Source organism: Pollachius pollachius, assembly GCF_949987615.1.
Source record: "Pollachius pollachius genome assembly, chromosome: 17".
NCBI lineage: Eukaryota > Metazoa > Chordata > Actinopteri > Gadiformes > Gadidae > Pollachius > Pollachius pollachius.
This window is the reverse complement of record NC_136950.1, coordinates 21,144,653-21,163,845: the sequence shown is the minus strand read 5'-3', so window position 1 is coordinate 21,163,845 and position 19,193 is coordinate 21,144,653. Positions and strand designations below refer to the sequence as shown.

Sequence of the window (19,193 nt, the reverse complement as noted above, 5' to 3'; positions counted from 1 at the left end):
CCATAATCTTTCTATACCTAATACCTAAAGTGTTTCTCCTCCCCATTTTTTTTTCCAACTGTCCTCCGGCGAATAAGATCGTTCGAAATATTTTGAAAAATTAGGTATAGAAAAGTTATGGAGAAAACGCATTGAAAAAAAGCCACAAATGAAATTCCACAGAAAAGGTTTATTTTATAATGCATATGATACTATGGGACATAGTTAATCTATGCCAGATAAGTAACACATATATGTATATTTATGTCGTTGCATATAGGCCTATATTACACTGGAAAACATTGAAATGCTCAACTAACCACTATTTCAATAGTTGTATTTGCTAGTTACATTGTAATACATTGTTTTTCTCTTTTTATTTAAGTCCTACTCATATCCTACGTTTGATTCATAAAGATAAATCTACTTCACTTTAATATTTAAACCATTACATTATTACATATATATTTTTACAAATAAAAACATCACAACCGACCCTAACAGCCGTTGGGTTAACTTTCCACGTCGTCGTCGTCGTCGTCCCCCCCCCGCCCCTTCCCCTCTCCTCCTCCTCCTCCTCCTCCACCTCTCCTCATCCTCCTCTTCCTCCTCCACCTCCTCCTCCTCCGGTCCGTCCTCAGCGCTCGTGTCCGAGCTCAGTGCTCGTGCCCCTCGTTGGTCTCGTATCCCAGCGTGTTCCCGAGGTGCTGGTGCGCGAAGAAGACGCGCGCCATCTCGTTGATTTGCTCGTACGCGCCGATGGACTTGAAGTACTCGACGTAGTTCCAGAAGTCGGACGTGGAGTAGGGCCAGTAGGGAACCGCCGGGGGCTCGTCGTACGGAACTTCAGGTCCAAGTCGACAAACGTGCAAACAGACAGAAAGGGGTTGTAACAATCACAAAGGATTGTGTTCATAAGTTTATGATTCATTAGTGATGCTAGCAAATAGGCATAAAAAAAATAGTATTTGATATTATTAAACCACTTACAATAACAATTCTACTACTACTACTACTACTACTACTGCTACTGCAATAGTATTTCATGTTTTGATGTTTGGCAACGTAAATAATAGCCCATCATTAGATATCAGATATATTTAGTAAGACTTGTGAGTGATAGTGTGGAAGTTAGATTCGGAGCGGTTGTACCTCCTTCTGGTACGATGACTCTAGCCTCTGTAGAGAGAGGAGAGAGATATTTAACATTCCTCAGTATCCCTGCTGCCTTCAGTATACAAAGACGGGATTGAAAGTCCGGAAAACTGTCTCTCCCAGAGGAGTCCGCAATACCCGGTTCTTCCTCAAATATTATTACTTACACACACACACACACACACACATAAATTAACTCGCACACACACAGTGAATTGGTTAGTGTGTGTGTGTGTGTGTGTGTATGTGTGTGTGTGTGTAGAAGGAATACATGACACAAACAGGTACAGACTGTTCCTTGTGCACATTCACCATAAAAGACACTGATATGCTTTTAAACTCAATGTGTTTCCGCAAACAGTGTTATATAGATACTCTGATATTACCATCATAAACCCACTAACTCATCTCACTCAATCAATATTGATTTAAATAATCCGAAATGATCCTATAATAATCCCAAGAAAACAATGATTTACTTTAACCCAAACGGCTAAATTAAATATCTTCATAATCATTGAATTATATGGAAACACTGGGGCAACGGTCATATTATTCAGTATGGAAAAGTTGTTGTATTTGGTATTAAAACTCACCGCAGAGGCATCCGATGGCACAGAGGAGAGCAGCGAGACAAAACAAAAACTTCATTGTGCACCTGCTGGCCCAGAAACACAAAAATAACCACAAGATCAGCAAAGTGTTCAATCAATACATGCCCACGTTAAATACTTATATCGATATGCCATCAGTGCCAAGTTGTTAAGAATGTTTTGGTGTTGTTCAGTTAAGGCAAATAAAAAACGATTTAAAAATTACATTTAAAATCATACACACAAAATCAAACCGCACAAAACCTGAAAACATGATCGTGAGTTAGAAGTGAGAGCAGAGATGTTTCTGAGTCACATCTGTGTTCATGCCGTTAGTATCCTTAATGTATCGTATGGAAGGGTTCGTTTGGAAGCGGTCAGGTCTCTACCGTCTCAGGTCTTCTCGGGGCAGGCAGGTCTGGTGCCGTCTGGAGGTGGATGTGAGGTTCAGGTTTTGAGAGCTGGGTCTATGGTCTCTCTCTCTCCCTCTCGCTCTCTCATTCTCTCACTTCCTCTCCCTCTCTCATTCAATCCCTCTCTCACTTTCGAAGAAATAACACGCAGAAGACGGTAAAGGATATTTTATTTTAAATTGTTCATATTCAATTGAAGATTAGTGAAAATGTGATACTATATATAAGCAACATCGTAATAGGAGGTATATGATTGTAGCAAAGTTCTAGCAAAGCGCTGCCATTGAATTAACAATGTTCCCTATATGAAGTTTCCAAGTGATAACATGTTTGGGCTGGTTTTACTATGCATGAAACAGAGATTAAGCGGTTGGAACACAAAATGTGACGATTATCATGACAACCTATCAAAGCAAATACACAAGAAAATATAAAAAAGGGCATTCAAGTTGGAATTAACCGGTCCAGGATGTGTGTGTCTGTGTGTGGGTGTCACTATGTATGTGTGTTTGTGTATCTGTGTGTCTGTGTTGGTGTGTTTGTGTATCTGTGTGTCTGTGTTGGTGTGTTTGTGTATCTGTCTGTCTGTCTGTCTGTCTTTGTGTGTGTGTGTCTGTGTGTCTGTGTATGCCTGTGTATCCCTGTCTGTCTGTCTGTCTGTCTGTCTGTCTGTCTGTCTGTCTGTGTGTGTGTGTGTGTGTGTCTTTCTGTGTGTGTGTGTGTGTGTCTGTCTGTGTCTGTGTATCCCTGTGTGTGTGTGTGTGTCTGTCTGTGTGTGTGTCTGTGTGTCTGTCTGTGTGTCTGTACGCCTGTGTATCCCTGTGTTTGCGTGTGTCTGTCTGTGTGTGTGTCTGTGTATCCCTGTGTGTGCGTGTGTCTGTCTGTGTGTGTGTCTGTCTGTCTGTGTGTCTGTCTGTGTGTGTGTCTGTGTATCCCTGTGTGTCTGTGTATCCCTGTGTGTGTGTGTGTGTGTCTGTGTGTCTGTGTATCCCTGTGTGTGCGTGTGTGTGTCTGTGTGTGTGTGTATCCCTGTGTGTGCGTGCCCCTGCTCCTCCTAGTTCTTGCAGCCCATCTGGTCGGTGGGCTTCATGCGGAACACGTCCACGCCCTCTCCAGCCAGCAGCTGCTTGGCGTACTGCACGGTCTGGGGCTGCACGAAGCGCGAGCGGCTCAGGATCCAGGCGAAGTCGATGTGGAACAGGTGCAGGATGTCCGTGCACGAGTACACCACCGCCACGGTGCTGTAGTCCGTGGTCAGCACCCAGTAGGGGGCGTAGGGCGTGACTGGGGAGGGGAAGGGGAGGGACACAGAGGAGGAGGAGGAGGCAGTGACGTGAGCAACCTCACGGGATGGGGAGAATAGGGTGCGTTTGCGTGATGCGTCACGCACACGCAAAATGATTGTCAGGTTTCTGTTGTTTGTCTGCCTATGTAAAGCGCGCACACGCACACACACACACACACACACACGCGCGACAACCAGTTTAGCTGGTTTTACTAATCGTTTGACTAGTTTTGAGTTATTATGGCTGACATTTCAACTATGCCTTTAACAACAACAATGAACTCTCACTTGAACTCTATTCCCTTTACATTAAACTCTCCAGACTAGTGATGAGTGATGGGTTGATGGGCGATGTGAGATGTGTGATGAGTGATGAGTGACGGGTTGATTGTGATGTGTGATGCGTGATGGGTGATGGGTGATGCGTGATGGGTGATGGGTGATGCGTGACGCGTGAGGTGGTGATGGGTGACGCGTGATGGGTGATGGGTGATGGGTGATGGGTGACGCGTGAGGTGGTGATGGGTGATGGGTGACGTGTGAGGTGGTGATGGGTGACGTGTGAGGTGGTGATGGGTGATGGGTGACGTGTGAGGTGGTGATGGGTGACGTGTGAGGTGGTGATGGGTGATGGGTGATGGGTGATGGGTGATGGGTGATGGGTGATGGGTGATGGGTGATGGGTGATGCGTGATGGGTGATGGGTGATGGGTGATGGGTGATGGGTGATGGGTGATGGGTGATGCGTGATGGGTGATGGGTGATGGGTGATGGGTGATGGGTGATGCGTGATGGGTGATGGGTGATGGGTGATGCGTGATGGGTGATGGGTGATGGGTGATGGGTGACGTGTGAGGTGGTGATGGGTGATGGGTGATGCGTGATGGGTGATGGGTGATGGGTGATGGGTGATGGGTGACGTGTGAGGTGGTGATGGGTGATGGGTGATGGGTGATGGGTGACGTGTGAGGTGGTGATGGGTGATGGGTGACGTGTGAGGTGGTGATGGGTGACGTGTGAGGTGGTGATGGGTGATGGGTGACGTGTGAGGTGGTGATGGGTGACGTGTGAGGTGGTGATGGGTGACGTGTGAGGTGGTGATGGGTGATGGGTGATGGGTGATGGGTGATGGGTGATGGGTGATGGGTGATGCGTGATGGGTGATTGGTGATGGGTGAGGTGGTGGGTGACGTGTGAGGTGGTGATGGGTGACGTGTGAGGTGGTGATGGGTGATGGGTGACGTGTGAGGTGGTGATGGGTGACGTGTGAGGTGGTGATGGGTGATGGGTGATGGGTGATGGGTGATGGGTGATGGGTGATGGGTGATGGGTGATGCGTGATGGGTGATTGGTGATGGGTGATGGGTGACGGGTGACGTGGTGATGTTTGATGAGTTATGGGTGATGAGAACCACGTGGCGGAGGTAGACGGAGCGGGGGCTTACAGTAGGAGAAGCTGACCTTCAGCCTGGCCGGTTCTCTGGGGTCCGGGATCACCGCCGTGCCCTCCACTGTCCGAAACTTTTGCTTACTGAGAGAGCGAGAGAGCGAGAGAGAGACAGTGCGAGAGAAAGAGAGAGAGAGAGAGAGAGAGAGAGAGATAGGGCGAGAGAGAGAGAGAGATTATCAATATATTTAATTAATAATGATTGGATTACCTATTTTCCCTTTAGGTGTAGAGCTGTACTCTTATTATCATTACTCTTATCTTATTATTATCTAAATGGTTAATGATGAAGTTTAATTCTTCACTTAAGGAATAATGTGTAGTCAGGACCATGTAAGCCTATACATTATGACATTCCCACATTCCCATCAAGAAAAAGACACAACAAGAGATAGAAAGCAAATACCGGTTGAATACACCGGATATATATATTCTTCTTAAATGCTTTGTCCAGTTTCATGAATGAATGTACCAACAGTAGGTGGATGTCACCACATTCTTTTTAGAATACATAACGAAATAATGGAGAGAGACAGAGACGGAGACAGAGAGAGAATAGCTGTTTGTTTCCCCAGTCAGGTGATTTCTATAGAATCAGCCAAATATCCCACAGACATTTCATTGTCCCTCTACTGGGAACTCTAACAGTCACCGCACGACAGACTGAAGCAGAGTTTTTAAAACAAAAACCCCCAGTCATCAGCCAACCCAGAGATATTTGTTCATTTGTTTCCCACAGAGCTTTTGGGGTGTTAGTCCAGTGGTATCTGTGTTCTCCCGCAGTAAAGAACCATGGGCAAGACGCCCCTAACTGCTACTTAATGACATGCATCTTCGAGAAGATTCATTTAAATGAGTTTGTGCTGAATTGTTTTCATTGTCCTTTTTTCTTGTGTGATTTGCGTGTATAAGATTAAAGCTTGTATGACTAGAGTACTATCTTGCAGTACTCATGAACACAGCATGCAAACAGAGAGAGTGGAGAGAGAACATGACAGGAAGAAAAGAGAAATACAGACTATTGTATTTATTGTGGGCTTTTTACACCTTATGTTTGATTCTTCTTTTAGTTTTTGTAGTTCGGAAAAGTAAATGTACTGATACGTCTTGTGCGTTTGGGCTGACCGTCCAGACGGATCCGGCATTTTCGGTGGCCGAAAACACACTTTTTTTAAACCAGGTCCCAGGGTGGATCAGGTAAAAACGGCCCTATGCGTTTGTGTTTGGATTCGTGTGGACGCCTGATATGCAAACGATGACGTCATCTACCCCCCCCCCCCCCCCCCACCCCACCCCCACCAGGCGGCAACATTAGAGTTCCGTGAAATTTGTTTTGCTTGATTTGTATTATTTTTGTAGCTTTAAAGCCCCTTGGTAAATTTAATTACTAACTGTACATTAAAAAGTATTTTCTGCTCATTCTAAAAGGTTTAAAAACTGCTTTCTCCACCTTGTCTTCTTCTTTTATTGGTGGAAAACCAGCGCACACCGTGGCCTTGAACATGTACTACAGAGTTTCTACAGCTAGATGCGTTTTCCGCAATGAGTCCGTCTTTACGGAGATATCCCTAAAACGCATCAAAGGAAAACGGAGGGGAAAAGAGAGTTTTCGCCCGTGTGGACGGGGCCTTAGAGGGATGTGTCTGAATGACGCGCTGCAAAGGGTTGTGATGAGACTTACTAGAACTGAGAGTTGAGCACCTGGATGGTCCCGTCAGGGCGCGTGTTGTAGTTGGCCTCGATGCACTTGCCCCTCTCGAAGGACGCCGGCAGCTTCTCGATCTCGTACCAGGTGCCGAGGTACTGCGGGCCCACATCAACAGCGTTTATATCACAGCTTTCTGTAGTGCACGATCTATCCGCTAATGCGTTGCGGTAATCACACAGCTTTTGGTCCCAAATAGTGGAGGGGAATATTTGATGAAACACCTGTTACAGTTAGCAATCAAAGACGATTCAACTACTCATTGTTAAGCCCCCACATTTAAGATGTAGGTAAGCGTGTGTGTGTGTGTGTGTGTGTGTGTGTGTGTGTGTGTGTGTGTGTGTGTGTGTGTGTGTGTACCTTCTCGATGTTGAAGTTGGGCTGGATCTTAGGGTCAGGGCAGGCGCCCCAGTGGTAGGACTGGGAGGAGACCAGTGGCAGGACCAGCAAGATGAGAAACACCACTGACGTCATAGCTTCACAGGCCCAGGAGGAAGAGAAATCGTGGTTACATAAAATCAGTAGGGGAGACCGGGTATGGTTGTAACACTTTTTTCTTCAGCACCTAAATCTACCATTTTTTTAAAAGCTACAGTTCTGAAGCTTTTAGGCAATGTACCCACATTTGTCTACTACAAGTGGCAACCATTTAAATCTCCTCAACTATATCACGGAATTTGTGAGATTATGACAAATACAATGTATACCTCTGTTATAACCTACCCCACTACCGGGGTAGGTTGTAACACCTACTGGGGTAAGTTGTAACAGGTAGACAAAATGCAAAAAAACAATGTTACTCCATTTGATATGCCGATTTAATTATAACCATAAACAACAGGGTTTGAAAATAGATTCACCAAACAAAATATTCTTAAACTGTATTGGAAGTGAAGAGTGACATATGCATTGTGTGTGTGTGTGTGTGTGTGTGTGTGTGTGTGTGTGTGTGTGTGTGTGTGTGTGTGTGTGTGTGTGTGTACAGAAAAAATATAATCGTAGCGTAGGCTATGTTAATGTTATGAACAAAATATAAAAAGCATAATGTTTATACGTTGTGTGTGTGTATTTGTGTCTCTTGAGAGCGAGAGCTGAACAGTTGTTTTTTTTTAGAACAGGGCAACATGTTCTCTAACAAACAAATTAAATAAATCCTTAATCTGAATCACAATGGTGACAAATAAAATTGGGCAGACCTGGAGTGCATGCCTGGTGGGCCCAAAAGCTGCATAGGACACACTTTACCCACACCTCTTTGGATTTGGAATTTCGAAAGGTTTCCATGCAGACCACACAAAAATCTTCTTCCTCCTCTGACGAGGAGTTCTGAGCTTTCACCATTTTCTTGGCAGTTTTGTTGACCTTCCTCTTCTTTCCTTTATCACCCCCAAAGAGTTTAATTTTGATGTTTTTTCCTTTTCGCCGGTCCTCCTCTTCCAACGCCAGCTTAACTGGTGTATCAGTCAAGATTTCGGAGCGCCTCTTCCTCCTACCCTTGCCTGTTACTTTTCTTGGGCATGCTTTCGGAAATGGCTGAATTATTATTGGACTGAACGGTCCTAAGATGGACCCAGAGGTGCTCGGCATCTCTGGAGGAGGAGCAGAGCCTGGCGGCAGGTGAGCAGGTGAGGAGCCTGGCGGCAGGTGAGCAGGTGAGGAGCCTGGCGGCAGGTGAGCAGGTGAGGAGCCTGGCGGCAGGTGGGCAGGTGAGGAGCCTGGCGGCAGGTGGGCAGGTGAGGAGCCTGGCGGCAGGTGGGCAGGTGAGGAGCCTGGCGGCATGTGAGCAGGTGAGGAGCCTGGTGGCAGGAGAGCCTCAGCTGGGTCAGGACAATCGGTGACCTGGGAGGGCGCAAAGTCACTGTCCTGAAAGATGTTCGGATGGTAAGGCCATATGCCTGTGCACTGGAAGCCTGCCTGAATATTCCTTTGCGTTGCGGCCGTGGGTAGGGCGTTCCTCACGATCCCTGGAATGTTGTAAATTGTCATTGGTTTGCCTGGATTCATCCTCATCCAGTCATCACTGGCCGCATTCACCATTTTCTTAAATGGACCAAAGACACTGCGATCAAGTGGCTGGAGCTTATGGCTGCAGTGTGGTGGAAAGGTCAGAAGAACAATGCCCTGACCTTTGCAAAAATCAACGAGCAAAACAGTTGCACAGTTGTGACGCCTGTCTCGTCCATGTTCCAGATGTCAGAACCATCGAAGCGGTTCTTTTCTATTGCCTCCGACAGGCGACTGAAGAAGCGCTCAACATTTGTCTTGTTGAAGGAGGTGGCCCTTGAAAGGCTTGTTGCCTGTGGACACCGAATAGATAGTCTGGGATGTCGTTTCAGAAAACTGTTGAACCAGTCAGGCCCCGCCATCAGCTTATTGTCCCAGGTTTCAGGATGATTTATATCAAAACTCACGGCTAACTAATATGCAAACTTTCTGACCTATGCAAAAGCATAAAAGGAAGTCTGAGTTAGGACACACATTTCTGTTGATTGTCTAAATTCATATGTTGGTATTTATTCATTTTTTTATTTTACCTGCTTTTATGTTATTTATTTATCATTCACAAACATTGAAAAATTGCCTATTCTACACTGTTCTCAGCTATCATGCTTACCTCGCGTGGAGTTAGCCCAAAGTATATATCAGCTGCCTGGCTAATGTACTCTGTCAATAGATCCTCCTGCTCCCTGCTGAAGACTTTGTTTGGACTGTTGTATCCAACCCGAGGAAGGTCCTGGGATCCCTGACCTTTAAGAAGTTTAAACTTCTTCCAATATCTATTAAGCGTAACATGGCAGATGCCATGCTTTTTTGCCACTGCCCTGACAGATGTTCCATTGTTAACTTCCTCTGCTGCTCTTTTCAATATCTGGGCATCCACTCCACGATCAGTCTTCCTCACCCATGTTCTAGGCATTCTGTAGAATTATTAAAATCAAAAAAAAATTGACTTTGTATGTAAGGGGATGGTTGTAACACTTTCAAAACATGCGTTACAACCTACCCCACCCTGTCATCCATTACTAAGCTAGCTGTATTAGCATGGTGCTTTGACATTAGCAAGGGAGAGATACACCATTCTTTGCTAGAGAAACTATAGTTTGACCTGATATGACTCATACAACTTTATCTACAACGGTAAAAGTACTAGAAAACAAAAATAAATAAAATGAAAAATTACTTTCTTACCTCAACATTTGGATTTCTCTCGTAACTCCTGGAAAAATGGCGCCAACTATTTGAATATTTCAGCGAGTGATCAAAATGGGCAGAGGAGGAGACTGAAGCTGTCCGATGGCTCGTATCTTATCCCTGATTGGTGGAATTGGTCGTGTTACAACCCACCCTGTGTTACAACCATACCCGGTCTCCCCTACATAACATTATATAACATTAAAATAACAGCATATCAGTCAGATTTAAAGGGTAATGATTAATACCATCACATTACAAAAGAGCAAAGAAAACACAACGAAATTAATTTTAAAAACATTGGACAACCTTTAGCCTGCTTTTGACGGGGCAAGGACCCATGTACGTGAGAGATCTGAACTCTGTGACATCTGGGTTTGGAATTCTCCTTGTTTCGACCTCTGTGTCGCTCAACTCGTTTTTCGGGTTTACAAGTTGGGGACCTATGTGCAGGCCTAACCTAGGTGATTTTTGTGTTAGTTGCATAATAACTAGCTCTGTTATTTTTTATTATGGCGTTGCAGATCAAATTAGTCTGAGAACTACAGGATTAACTCGGTAAGGGCTACACTGTGTAACATATGGTTTTGAAAAAAGACATAAAAAAGAAAGAAAATATAATAAAATGTTATGTTACATAAAACACCGCTTACGGATCACATATTTTGGATTCAAACTCGCCTTAACAACCTGCAGTCTATGTTGACAGTCTAAACAACCACAAAATGGCAAAGACCTAACGTGCTTTTTAAATATTTTCACCAACCTCCAGCCGTCAGGAACCGTCCAAGATGGGCAGGCTTAATAAAAGGGTCAGTTATTCGCAGACTATCCAAGGCGAAGTGCGCTGTCGCTGCTGCAAACAAACAGAGCGCAAGTGTTGAAGATACGCGCGTGTCTGCGCACTCCAGTCAGCACTGTGCCAGAAATTAGCGAAAGTGCCGTCACATGCGCATTCCGTGACAACATCGCCCCCTATCTGCGAGGCAAGTTATGGAACTCGGCCACTGGCAGCGTTCTAAATCCTATACTTTTTATTTGTACTTGTAGGGTTACACACACACACACACACACACACACACACACACACACACACACACACACACACACACACACACACACACACACACACACACACATCATAATGCAGCTACCCTTACATAGTACGCACTGTTGGACACAGTATGCATAACAATTGAGACATACCACAGGTGATTTCACTGATCACAGAGCAGAGGATCGTGGGGCAGAACAGACAAAAAGCATGCAGTCGTATGTATGCTGAATACTGCGAAATGCGATCAGATGTACCACACCATCCTGGTATTTTCGGAATACTGCATTTTCCACGCTATGTATTGGGACCAGGGGCGTAGGATTGAGTTTAACATTGGGGGGGACACATATCGGAAACCTGACAGATCGGGTATAATTTTAAGGTGGGACAAATGCGCCTGTCTCCGATATTGTCCCCCCCGGTTCCTACGCCCTTGATTGGGACATACTAAGTATTTTCCTGACATGCTAAATGGTATGGCAGTATGGGTGTTGGAACGCAGGGATGGGTTTTGTTCTGTGTCCCTACGCGCCCTCCTTCTCGGTGGGTGTGTATGAGTGTGTGCAGTTGCGCACTGGCCGTTTCATGTTATTAGATGATCCAGTTGAAAGTATAACCAAACCTCAATGACAAAAACGCAAAAGAAAACTATAGACCTTTAAATCGTATCAAAGTATTTGTCTGTCGTCATGGCACCGACTTTGAGAAAGCTTGCCCATAGGGAACTTTGTAGAGGAGACAGCGGGGCATGCATTTTCTTAAATAGTTTTTTTTTCGTGTATTGCAAGGGCACTGTGTTGTGTTTTCTCACTTAGAAGGGCATCTGTGTGCGTGTGTGTGTTTGTGTGTGTGTGTGTGTGTCCATCTAGCATACAACTATGGATAACAAAAATAACACACAAAAAACAAACAAAATAATTAGTTCATAATCATTTATTTGAAATCTCTCTCTCATATATATATATATATACAGGGTGCGATTTGCCGGTGGGGATGGTGGGGATTATCCCCCCTCTGGTTTACACGTCCTACCCTCTGCTGAATTATTTTTATCCTCGGTGGGGATAAAAATTATCCCCCCCACCCAAAGTATTTTCACCATTACATCGTAATAATTAACAACCAAAATACACAGGGTCCGTCTTCATTTTTAAACATTTTAAAATGTTTCTCAAAATTATCCCCCCCTCTGGTTTTTTCACAAATCGCACCCTGTGTATATATATATATGTATATATATATATATATTCAAGCATCAGTTCCCTAAAGATTTAAGGGACCGATCAGAGCGATGAGGTTAACTCGGAGTCGTCTCCTGCGCCACCGGTGGGTCGCAGTCGGTCTGGTCCGCCGCGGTCATTAGGCTGACGTCGACGCCCTGGCTCTCCAACAGGTCCAGGGCGTCGCCCACCATCCGGCTGGGCAGGGTGCGCTCGCGGGAGATGATCCAAGCCATCTCAATGTAGACCATGTCCAAGATGTCCTTGCAGGTGTAGAGCACGGCCATATTGGTGTAGTCTGTCTCCAACAACCAGATCTCCGTGGTGTGCATCGCTGAGGAAGTGAGGAGGAGGAGGAGGAGGAGGAGAGGGAGGAGGAGGAGGAGGAGGAGGGGGGCAGGAGAGAAGATTAATAGATGAGGCAGGGTCGGAGATGCCAGAGAGCAGTATTTATGAAAGGCGATGGGTGAGAAGATGCTAGTTAGCACAAGGAACGGATGAGAAGACGCTAGTTAGCACAAGGAACGGATGGGAAGATGCTAGTTAGCACAAGAAACAGATAAGAAGATGCTAGTTAGCACAATGAATGGATGAGAAGATGCTAGTTAGCACCAGGAACGAATGAGAAGATGCTAGTTAGCTTTATTAGCACTTTCAAAATAAATACAGAATACAAATCTATGAGTCAATGTTGAAGATATACAGACAGACAGATCAATTACTTCTGAGAGGATGGAATATATGTGTATACATCACCATACATGCATTCAAGGATTCAGACTCCGTTTTCACGTGGAGCTCCATCTTGGCTGCCTCCTCCCTGCCTTCGTAGAGCAAACCCTCCGTCCATTTGCTGGTTTAGTGAGAGGTAAAATAAATAAAGACCAACTTGCAAGTCAGGGGACTCATTTTCACACATATGCAGTGGATACACAATTGTACATGAGAGAGAGAGAGAGAGAGAGAGAGAGAGAGAGAGAGAGAGAGAGAGAGAGAGAGAGAGAGGGAGAGAGAAAGAGAGAGAGATAGAGAGAGAGAGAGGGAGAGCGAGCGAGAGAGAGAGAGAGAGGGAGAGCGAGCGAGAGAGAGAGAGACTCACGGATGGGGGGTTATGGTGAGCAGCACAGAGTGGTCCATCTGCCGGACAAAGTTACTTGAGCTGCACCTATGCCCTGAGGTCTCTGAATTCCTCGGCGGTATCTTCATTATCGGGTACCACCGTCCTAGGAACTACAGTATATATACAAACATAAACATACATATATATATATGTACAGTACATACATACATATGTATATATACAGTTCACACACACACACACACACACACGCGGCATGTCACCTGGTCCATGCTGAAGTTGGCCTTCACATGGGGAGAGGGGCAGCGCCCAGACCCCAAGTACTGAGAGGCCACCAGAGGCAGCGCCAGCAGGAGGACGAGGCAGGGAGTCATGCTTCCTTCAGAGAGCGGGAGAACACACCATCAGGCCACACGTAGTCCCCTTACTTCACTGGTTAGCAGTCTGTCCTCACTATCACCCGGAACAACATACAGTGAACTGAAGCTTTATCTGTCTGTGCGCAAACGTCACTGTTTGTGGTGGTACGTTGCTCCTTAATGACATGGGCCATTAAGGAGCAACTTAATGACAAACGTCCTATCCAGAAAAAGATGTTTGAAAGGAGAGAGTCTTGCTTTGTCAATTGACTCAAACAGTTTTAAAATGTGTACGTTAGACACAAATATGAAAGTCCAAGGTCACTAAGATGGTAATCTTGCTATGCGACACCAGGGCAGATAGCAAACCGGATCGTTTTCACTGCTTTTGTTCCCCAGCAAATTTGACCTGATGTACATTCCTAACATAATGAAACCACTGGTGACTTCGCCTACATTCGATTATGGTTCACGATGACAATGCCGATCAAAATAAGGTTTGACCTAAATCTGCGACATATTGTTACAGTTTAAAAAGTTTAAATAACAGTTTAAAACTAATTTCCTACATAAATACTTAATTGATTATCTTTAGAAATATGCACCTAAGGAGTTATTGTTATTATGAAAAGTGGGCATTAGGCCTGAGGGAAAGTGATCCGTCCCTGGTGTTAAGGGTTTTCATTTCTTCATTAAAATGGAACACAGTATTGCTGACCTTCGGGACAAAACACTCAAAGGAGAACTAAACATTTGAAAGAAAAATAAATATAGATTTGTTTTCCGTGGATCGGACTGGGTGTTCCCAGCCACAGCCCCTCACCTGCCAGGCATCCAGAATAACATCACAAGTTTAAACGTCATTATAAACTTCACAGGGAAGAGTTGTCAAATATGATCTAAGGATCAACCATTTACAGCCAAGAAACAGAAGTTGCATTTAGTTTCGTTGTTTGAACATCTGGACTCTGAAGCGATAACTGCATTTTAATATAAAAATTATATTTCTTTACAATTTATTGAGAAAGGGACAACAGTAGGCAATGTAGGGATTCAAACCACAAAAACAATCTAATCAAATTACCGGGGGTTAAATAATATATATTTTGCAGAAAATATGTGAGTAAAGCAGCTGAGGTTTGAGAAGAGCTGAGGTTATGAACTATTTTTCTAAATCACCAGACTCATAACGTGGTCTCTGAAAGGATGAACCAGCTCACCTGTTTCAGCTGAGTTCCCCAACGCGTTGTGTGTTGGTTGTTGGAATCCCTCGAACCCTTTCCCGTTAATCTGGGGTTAGAGACAGGGTTAGGAAGGCTAATTTGTGTTTTGGTTTATGCCAGAGGTTCCTTTTATTAATATGAACTGTAAAATGAGACGTTTTGGACAATAACTTATGAAGACACGCCCATGGACACACAACTGCTCACTCTCTCTCACACACACACACACACACACACACACACACACACACACACGCGTGCGCGCGCACACACACACACACACTCTCACACACACACACACACACACACAATGGATGGCAACAGCAATTTCTTTGCCTTTTGATGGGAAGGACTTAAGTTTCTTGAATTGAATAATGTGTTAATCGTTGTGATAATGTGCACTCATAATAATATTTAAACGTACGTAAGTAAAATTGTCCATTGCATATGGGCTACATTCACGAGAAAAGACATACACAACACAACAGGTTACAAAAAACAACAACGGTCTTAAAGGTAATAATTGTCATACTTTGTTCTTTGGTATTGCTGGGGTTAAATAACATTTGATGGCTCTGAAGGTTCCCTTTGGATTTTGTGATTCTTCTAGGAATGTTTTACATAAAACAATTGCAGTAAAGAGGCAGAACGCAAAAGATCAATTTGACAAAATTTCTAAAAAAATATGAAAAAACACACAGAAACGATATATTACATTGTGGATGTCATCAATCTGGTTCAACATTAATTGTGGTCTTGGCATAAATAAATCTTTAATCTTAAATATCCCACATAGTTAATCGTACTTGAGGGTCGAGATCACTAGAAGTAGAAAAGGACAAAAAATACTAGAAAAAAAAGGTTTGAAAAAAAGTACAGAAACATAAAATACAGTGCATCAAAATTAGGTGGTGAATGTTGGAATTGTGAGTGCACCTCCCACAGCCAGGGGGCACTGTGATATTAATATATGCGTGTGTGCAGTGGCTGTTTGAAGGGCACCAACTGCAAGACTTGTGGGCCCCGCAAGCGCGCAGAAAGATAATATGAGATGTTTATGACGAAATCGTCTTCATCCTTGATTAGGATTAACATCATATTATTAGATGATCCAGTTGAAAGTATAACCAAACCTCAATGACAAAAACGCAAAAGAAAACTATAGACCTTTAAATCGTATCAAAGTATTTGTCTGTCGTCAAGGCACCGATTTTGAGATAGTTTGGCCATAGGGCACTTTGAAGAGGAGACAGCGGGGCATGCATTTTCTCAACAAAAAAAAAATAGTGTATTGCAAGAGCACAAGAACCCCGATTGTTGGTGTAGGGGGTGAGGTTGATCATCTCCAGGCTTATCATGAGTCTCTTTCATTGCCTTGGGGCCGAGGCCAGAAGCTAGTTGGAGGCCAAAGAGATTATTAAAGGAGCCCTATTTCACCAGCAGGTGTGAGCTTGTTAAGCCATCACAAGCCGTTTGACAATCTGCCTTCTCCTGTGCGGAGGGAGGTTATCTGAATAATCTTAATCAGTAGTTAATCTGCTAAACTGGTGGTGTGTGTGTGTGTGTCCACCTAGCATACAATTATATGACAAAAATAACATAAAAAAAAACAACTCAAAATAATTAGTTCATAATCATTTATTTGAAATCTCTCTCTCATATATATATATATATATTCAAGCATCAGTTCCATAAATAATTAAGCGACCGATCGAAGCGATGAGGTGGTCTCGGAGTCGTCTCCTCCATCTCCTCCGACGACTCCGACGACTCCGACGGTGGGTCGCAGTCGGTCTGGTCCGCCGCGGTCATTAGGCTGACGTCGACGCCCTGGCTCTCCAACAGGTCCAGGGCGTCGCCCACCATCCGGCTGGGCAGGGTGCGCTCGCGGGAGATGATCCAAGCCATCTCAATGTAGACCATGTCCAAGATGTCCGTGCAGCTGTAGAGCACGGCCATATTGGTGTAGTCCGTCTCCAACAACCAGATCTCACAGGTGGGCATCACTGAGGAGGAGGAGGAGGAGGAGGAGGAGGAGGGGGAGGAGGAGGAGGAAGAGGAAGAAGAAGAGGAGGAGGATCTAGCTTTATTAGCACTTTCAAAGTAAATACAGAATACGTGAATGTTGAAGATATACAGACAGACAGATCAATGAGAAGCATTACTTCTGAGAGGATGGAATATTTGTGTGTACATCACCATACATGCATTCAAGAATTCAGACTCCGTTTTCATGTGGAGCTCCATCTTTGCCGCCTCCTCCCTGCCTTCGTAGAGCAAACACTCCATTCTTATCATCGATTTGCTGGTTTAGTGAGAGGTAAAATAAATAAAGACCAACTTGCAAGTCAGGGGACTCATTTTCACACATATGCAGTGGATACACAATTCTACATGAGACAGAGAGAGAGAGAGAGAGAGAGAGAGAGAGAGAGAGAGAGAGAGAGAGAGAGAGAGAGAGGGAGCGAGGGAGAGAGAGAGAGAGAGAGACTCACGTATGGGGGGTCGTGGTGAGCAGCACAGAGTGGTCCATCTGTCGGACCAAGTTACTTGAGCTGCACCTATGCCCTGAGTCTTCTGAACTCATCGACGGTATCTTCATTATCGGGTACCACCGCCCTAGGAACTACAGTATATATACATATATAAACATACATACATACATACATACATACATACATACATATGTATATATACAGTACACACACACACACACACACACACACACACACACACACACACGCGCGCGGCATGTCACCTGGTCCATGCTGAAGTTGGCCTTCACATGGGGAGAGGGGCAGCGCCCAGACCCCAAGTACTGAGAGGCCACCAGAGGCAGCGCCAGCAGGAGGACGAGGCAGGGAGTCATGCTTCCTTCAGAGAGCGGGAGAACACACCATCAGGCCACACGTAGTCCCCTTACTTCACTGGTTAGCAGTCTGTCCTCACTATCACCCGGAACAACATACAGTGAACTGCAGCTTTATCTGTCTGTGCGCAAACGTCACTGTTTGTGGTGGTACGTTGCTCCTTAATGACATGGGCCCTTAACGAGCGGGTGTAGGACTTAGGGGGACATCGAGGTTCAGACCCAAAACCTTCCGACTGGGAGCCAAACGTCCTATCCAGAAAAAGATGTTTGAAAGGAGAGAGTCTTGCTTTGTCAATTGACTCAAACAGTTTTAAAATGTGTACGTTAGACACAAATATGAAAGTCCAAGGTCACTAAGATGGTAATCTTGCTATGCGACACCAGGGCAGATAGCAAACCGGATCGTTTTCACTGCTTTTGTTCCCCAGCAAATTTGACCTGATGTACATTCCTAACATAATGAAACCACTGGTGACTTCGCCTACATTCGATTATGGTTCACGATGACAATGTCGATCAAAATAAGGTTTGACCTAAATCTGCGACATATTGTTACAGTTTAAAAAGTTTAAATAACAGTTTAAAACTAATTTCCTACATAAATACTTAATTGATTATCTTTAGAAATATGCACCTAAGGAGTTATTGTTATTATGAAAAGTGGGCATTAGGCCTGAGGGAAAGTGATCCGTCCCTGGTGTTAAGGGTTTTCATTTCTTCATTAAAATGGAACACAGTATTGCTGACCTTCGGGACAAAACACTCAAAGGAGAACTAAACATTTGAAAGAAAAATAAATATAGATTTGTTTTCCGTGGATCGGACTGGGTGTTCCCAGCCACAGCCCCTCACCTGCCAGGCATCCAGAATAACATCACAAGTTTAAACGTCATTATAAACTTCACAGGGAAGAGTTGTCAAATATGATCTAAGGATCAACCATTTACAGCCAAGAAACAGAAGTTGCATTTAGTTTCGTTGTTTGAACATCTGGACTCTGAAGCGATAACTGCATTTTAATATAAAAATTATATTTCTTTACAATTTATTGAGAAAGGGACAACAGTAGGCAATGTAGGGATTCAAACCACAAAAACAATCTAATCAAATTACCGGGGGTTAAATAATATATATTTTGCAGAAAATATGTGAGTAAAGCAGCTGAGGTTTGAGAAGAGCTGAGGTTATGAACTATTGTTCTAAATCACCAGACTCATAACGTGGTCTCTGAAAGGATGAACCAGCTCACCTGTTTCAGCTGAGTTCCCCAACGCGTTGTGTGTTGGTTGTTGGAATCCCTCGAACCCTTTCCCGTTAATCTGGGGTTAGAGACAGGGTTAGGAAGGCTAATTTGTGTTTTGGTTTATGCCAGAGGTTCCTTTTATTAATATGAACTGTAAAATGAGACGTTTTGGACAATAACTTATGAAGACACGCCCATGGACACACAACTGCTCACTCTCTCTCACACACACACACACACACACACACACACACACACACACACACGCATGCGCGCGCACACACACACACACACTCTCACACACACACACACACACACAATGGATGGCAACAGCAATTTCTTTGCCCTTTGATGGGAAGGACTTAAGTTTCT

At 44.3% G+C, this 19,193-nt stretch overlaps 4 protein-coding genes across 4 annotated transcripts; all 4 read right to left on the bottom strand.

Moving 5' to 3' along the window:
• Nucleotides 1-635: 635 nt before the first annotated feature.
• On the bottom strand, nt 636-2,250 carry otos (otospiralin; the record flags this gene model as incomplete). The annotated part of the gene is made up of 4 exons (XM_079754497.1): nt 2,117-2,250; nt 1,731-1,792; nt 1,132-1,158; nt 636-823 (listed from the first exon to the last, which is right to left on the bottom strand). The coding sequence occupies exons 2-4, from the start codon at nt 1,783-1,785 to the stop codon at nt 636-638; spliced, it is 270 nt and encodes an 89-aa protein (XP_079610623.1). The 5' UTR covers nt 1,786-1,792; nt 2,117-2,250.
• Nucleotides 2,251-2,294: 44 nt separating this feature from the next.
• On the bottom strand, nt 2,295-10,679 carry LOC307088562 (apolipoprotein D-like). Its single transcript, XM_079754496.1, has 5 exons — nt 10,536-10,679; nt 6,938-7,053; nt 6,554-6,675; nt 4,871-4,956; nt 2,295-3,424 (listed from the first exon to the last, which is right to left on the bottom strand). Exons 2-5 carry the CDS (start codon nt 7,049-7,051, stop codon nt 3,195-3,197), a joined length of 552 nt encoding a protein of 183 aa, XP_079610622.1. The 5' UTR covers nt 7,052-7,053; nt 10,536-10,679; the 3' UTR covers nt 2,295-3,194.
• Nucleotides 10,680-12,123: 1,444 nt separating this feature from the next.
• Nucleotides 12,124-13,498, bottom strand: LOC307088544 (apolipoprotein D-like; the record flags this gene model as incomplete). Its single annotated transcript, XM_079754475.1, has 4 exons — nt 12,124-12,380; nt 12,808-12,899; nt 13,146-13,276; nt 13,388-13,498. 4 exons carry the CDS (start codon nt 13,496-13,498, stop codon nt 12,124-12,126), a joined length of 591 nt encoding a protein of 196 aa, XP_079610601.1.
• Nucleotides 13,499-16,389: 2,891 nt separating this feature from the next.
• Nucleotides 16,390-17,575, bottom strand: LOC307088966 (apolipoprotein D-like; the record flags this gene model as incomplete). Its single annotated transcript, XM_079755046.1, has 4 exons — nt 16,390-16,712; nt 16,911-17,011; nt 17,202-17,332; nt 17,465-17,575. The coding sequence occupies 4 exons, from the start codon at nt 17,573-17,575 to the stop codon at nt 16,390-16,392; spliced, it is 666 nt and encodes a 221-aa protein (XP_079611172.1).
• Nucleotides 17,576-19,193: the final 1,618 nt, after the last annotated feature.

Coding starts and splice junctions, on each gene's coding strand:
- LOC307088562 (XM_079754496.1), bottom strand. CDS start 7,051: ATGACGTCAGTGGTGTTTCTCATCTTGCTGGTCCTGCCACTGGTCTCC. Junction 6,676..6,937: donor CCAACTTCAACATCGAGAAG/GTACACACACAC, acceptor GTGGGCCCGCAG/TACCTCGGCACCTGGTACGA. Junction 3,425..4,870: donor GAAGGTCAGCTTCTCCTACT/GTAAGCCCCCGC, acceptor TCCCCTCCCCAG/TCACGCCCTACGCCCCCTAC.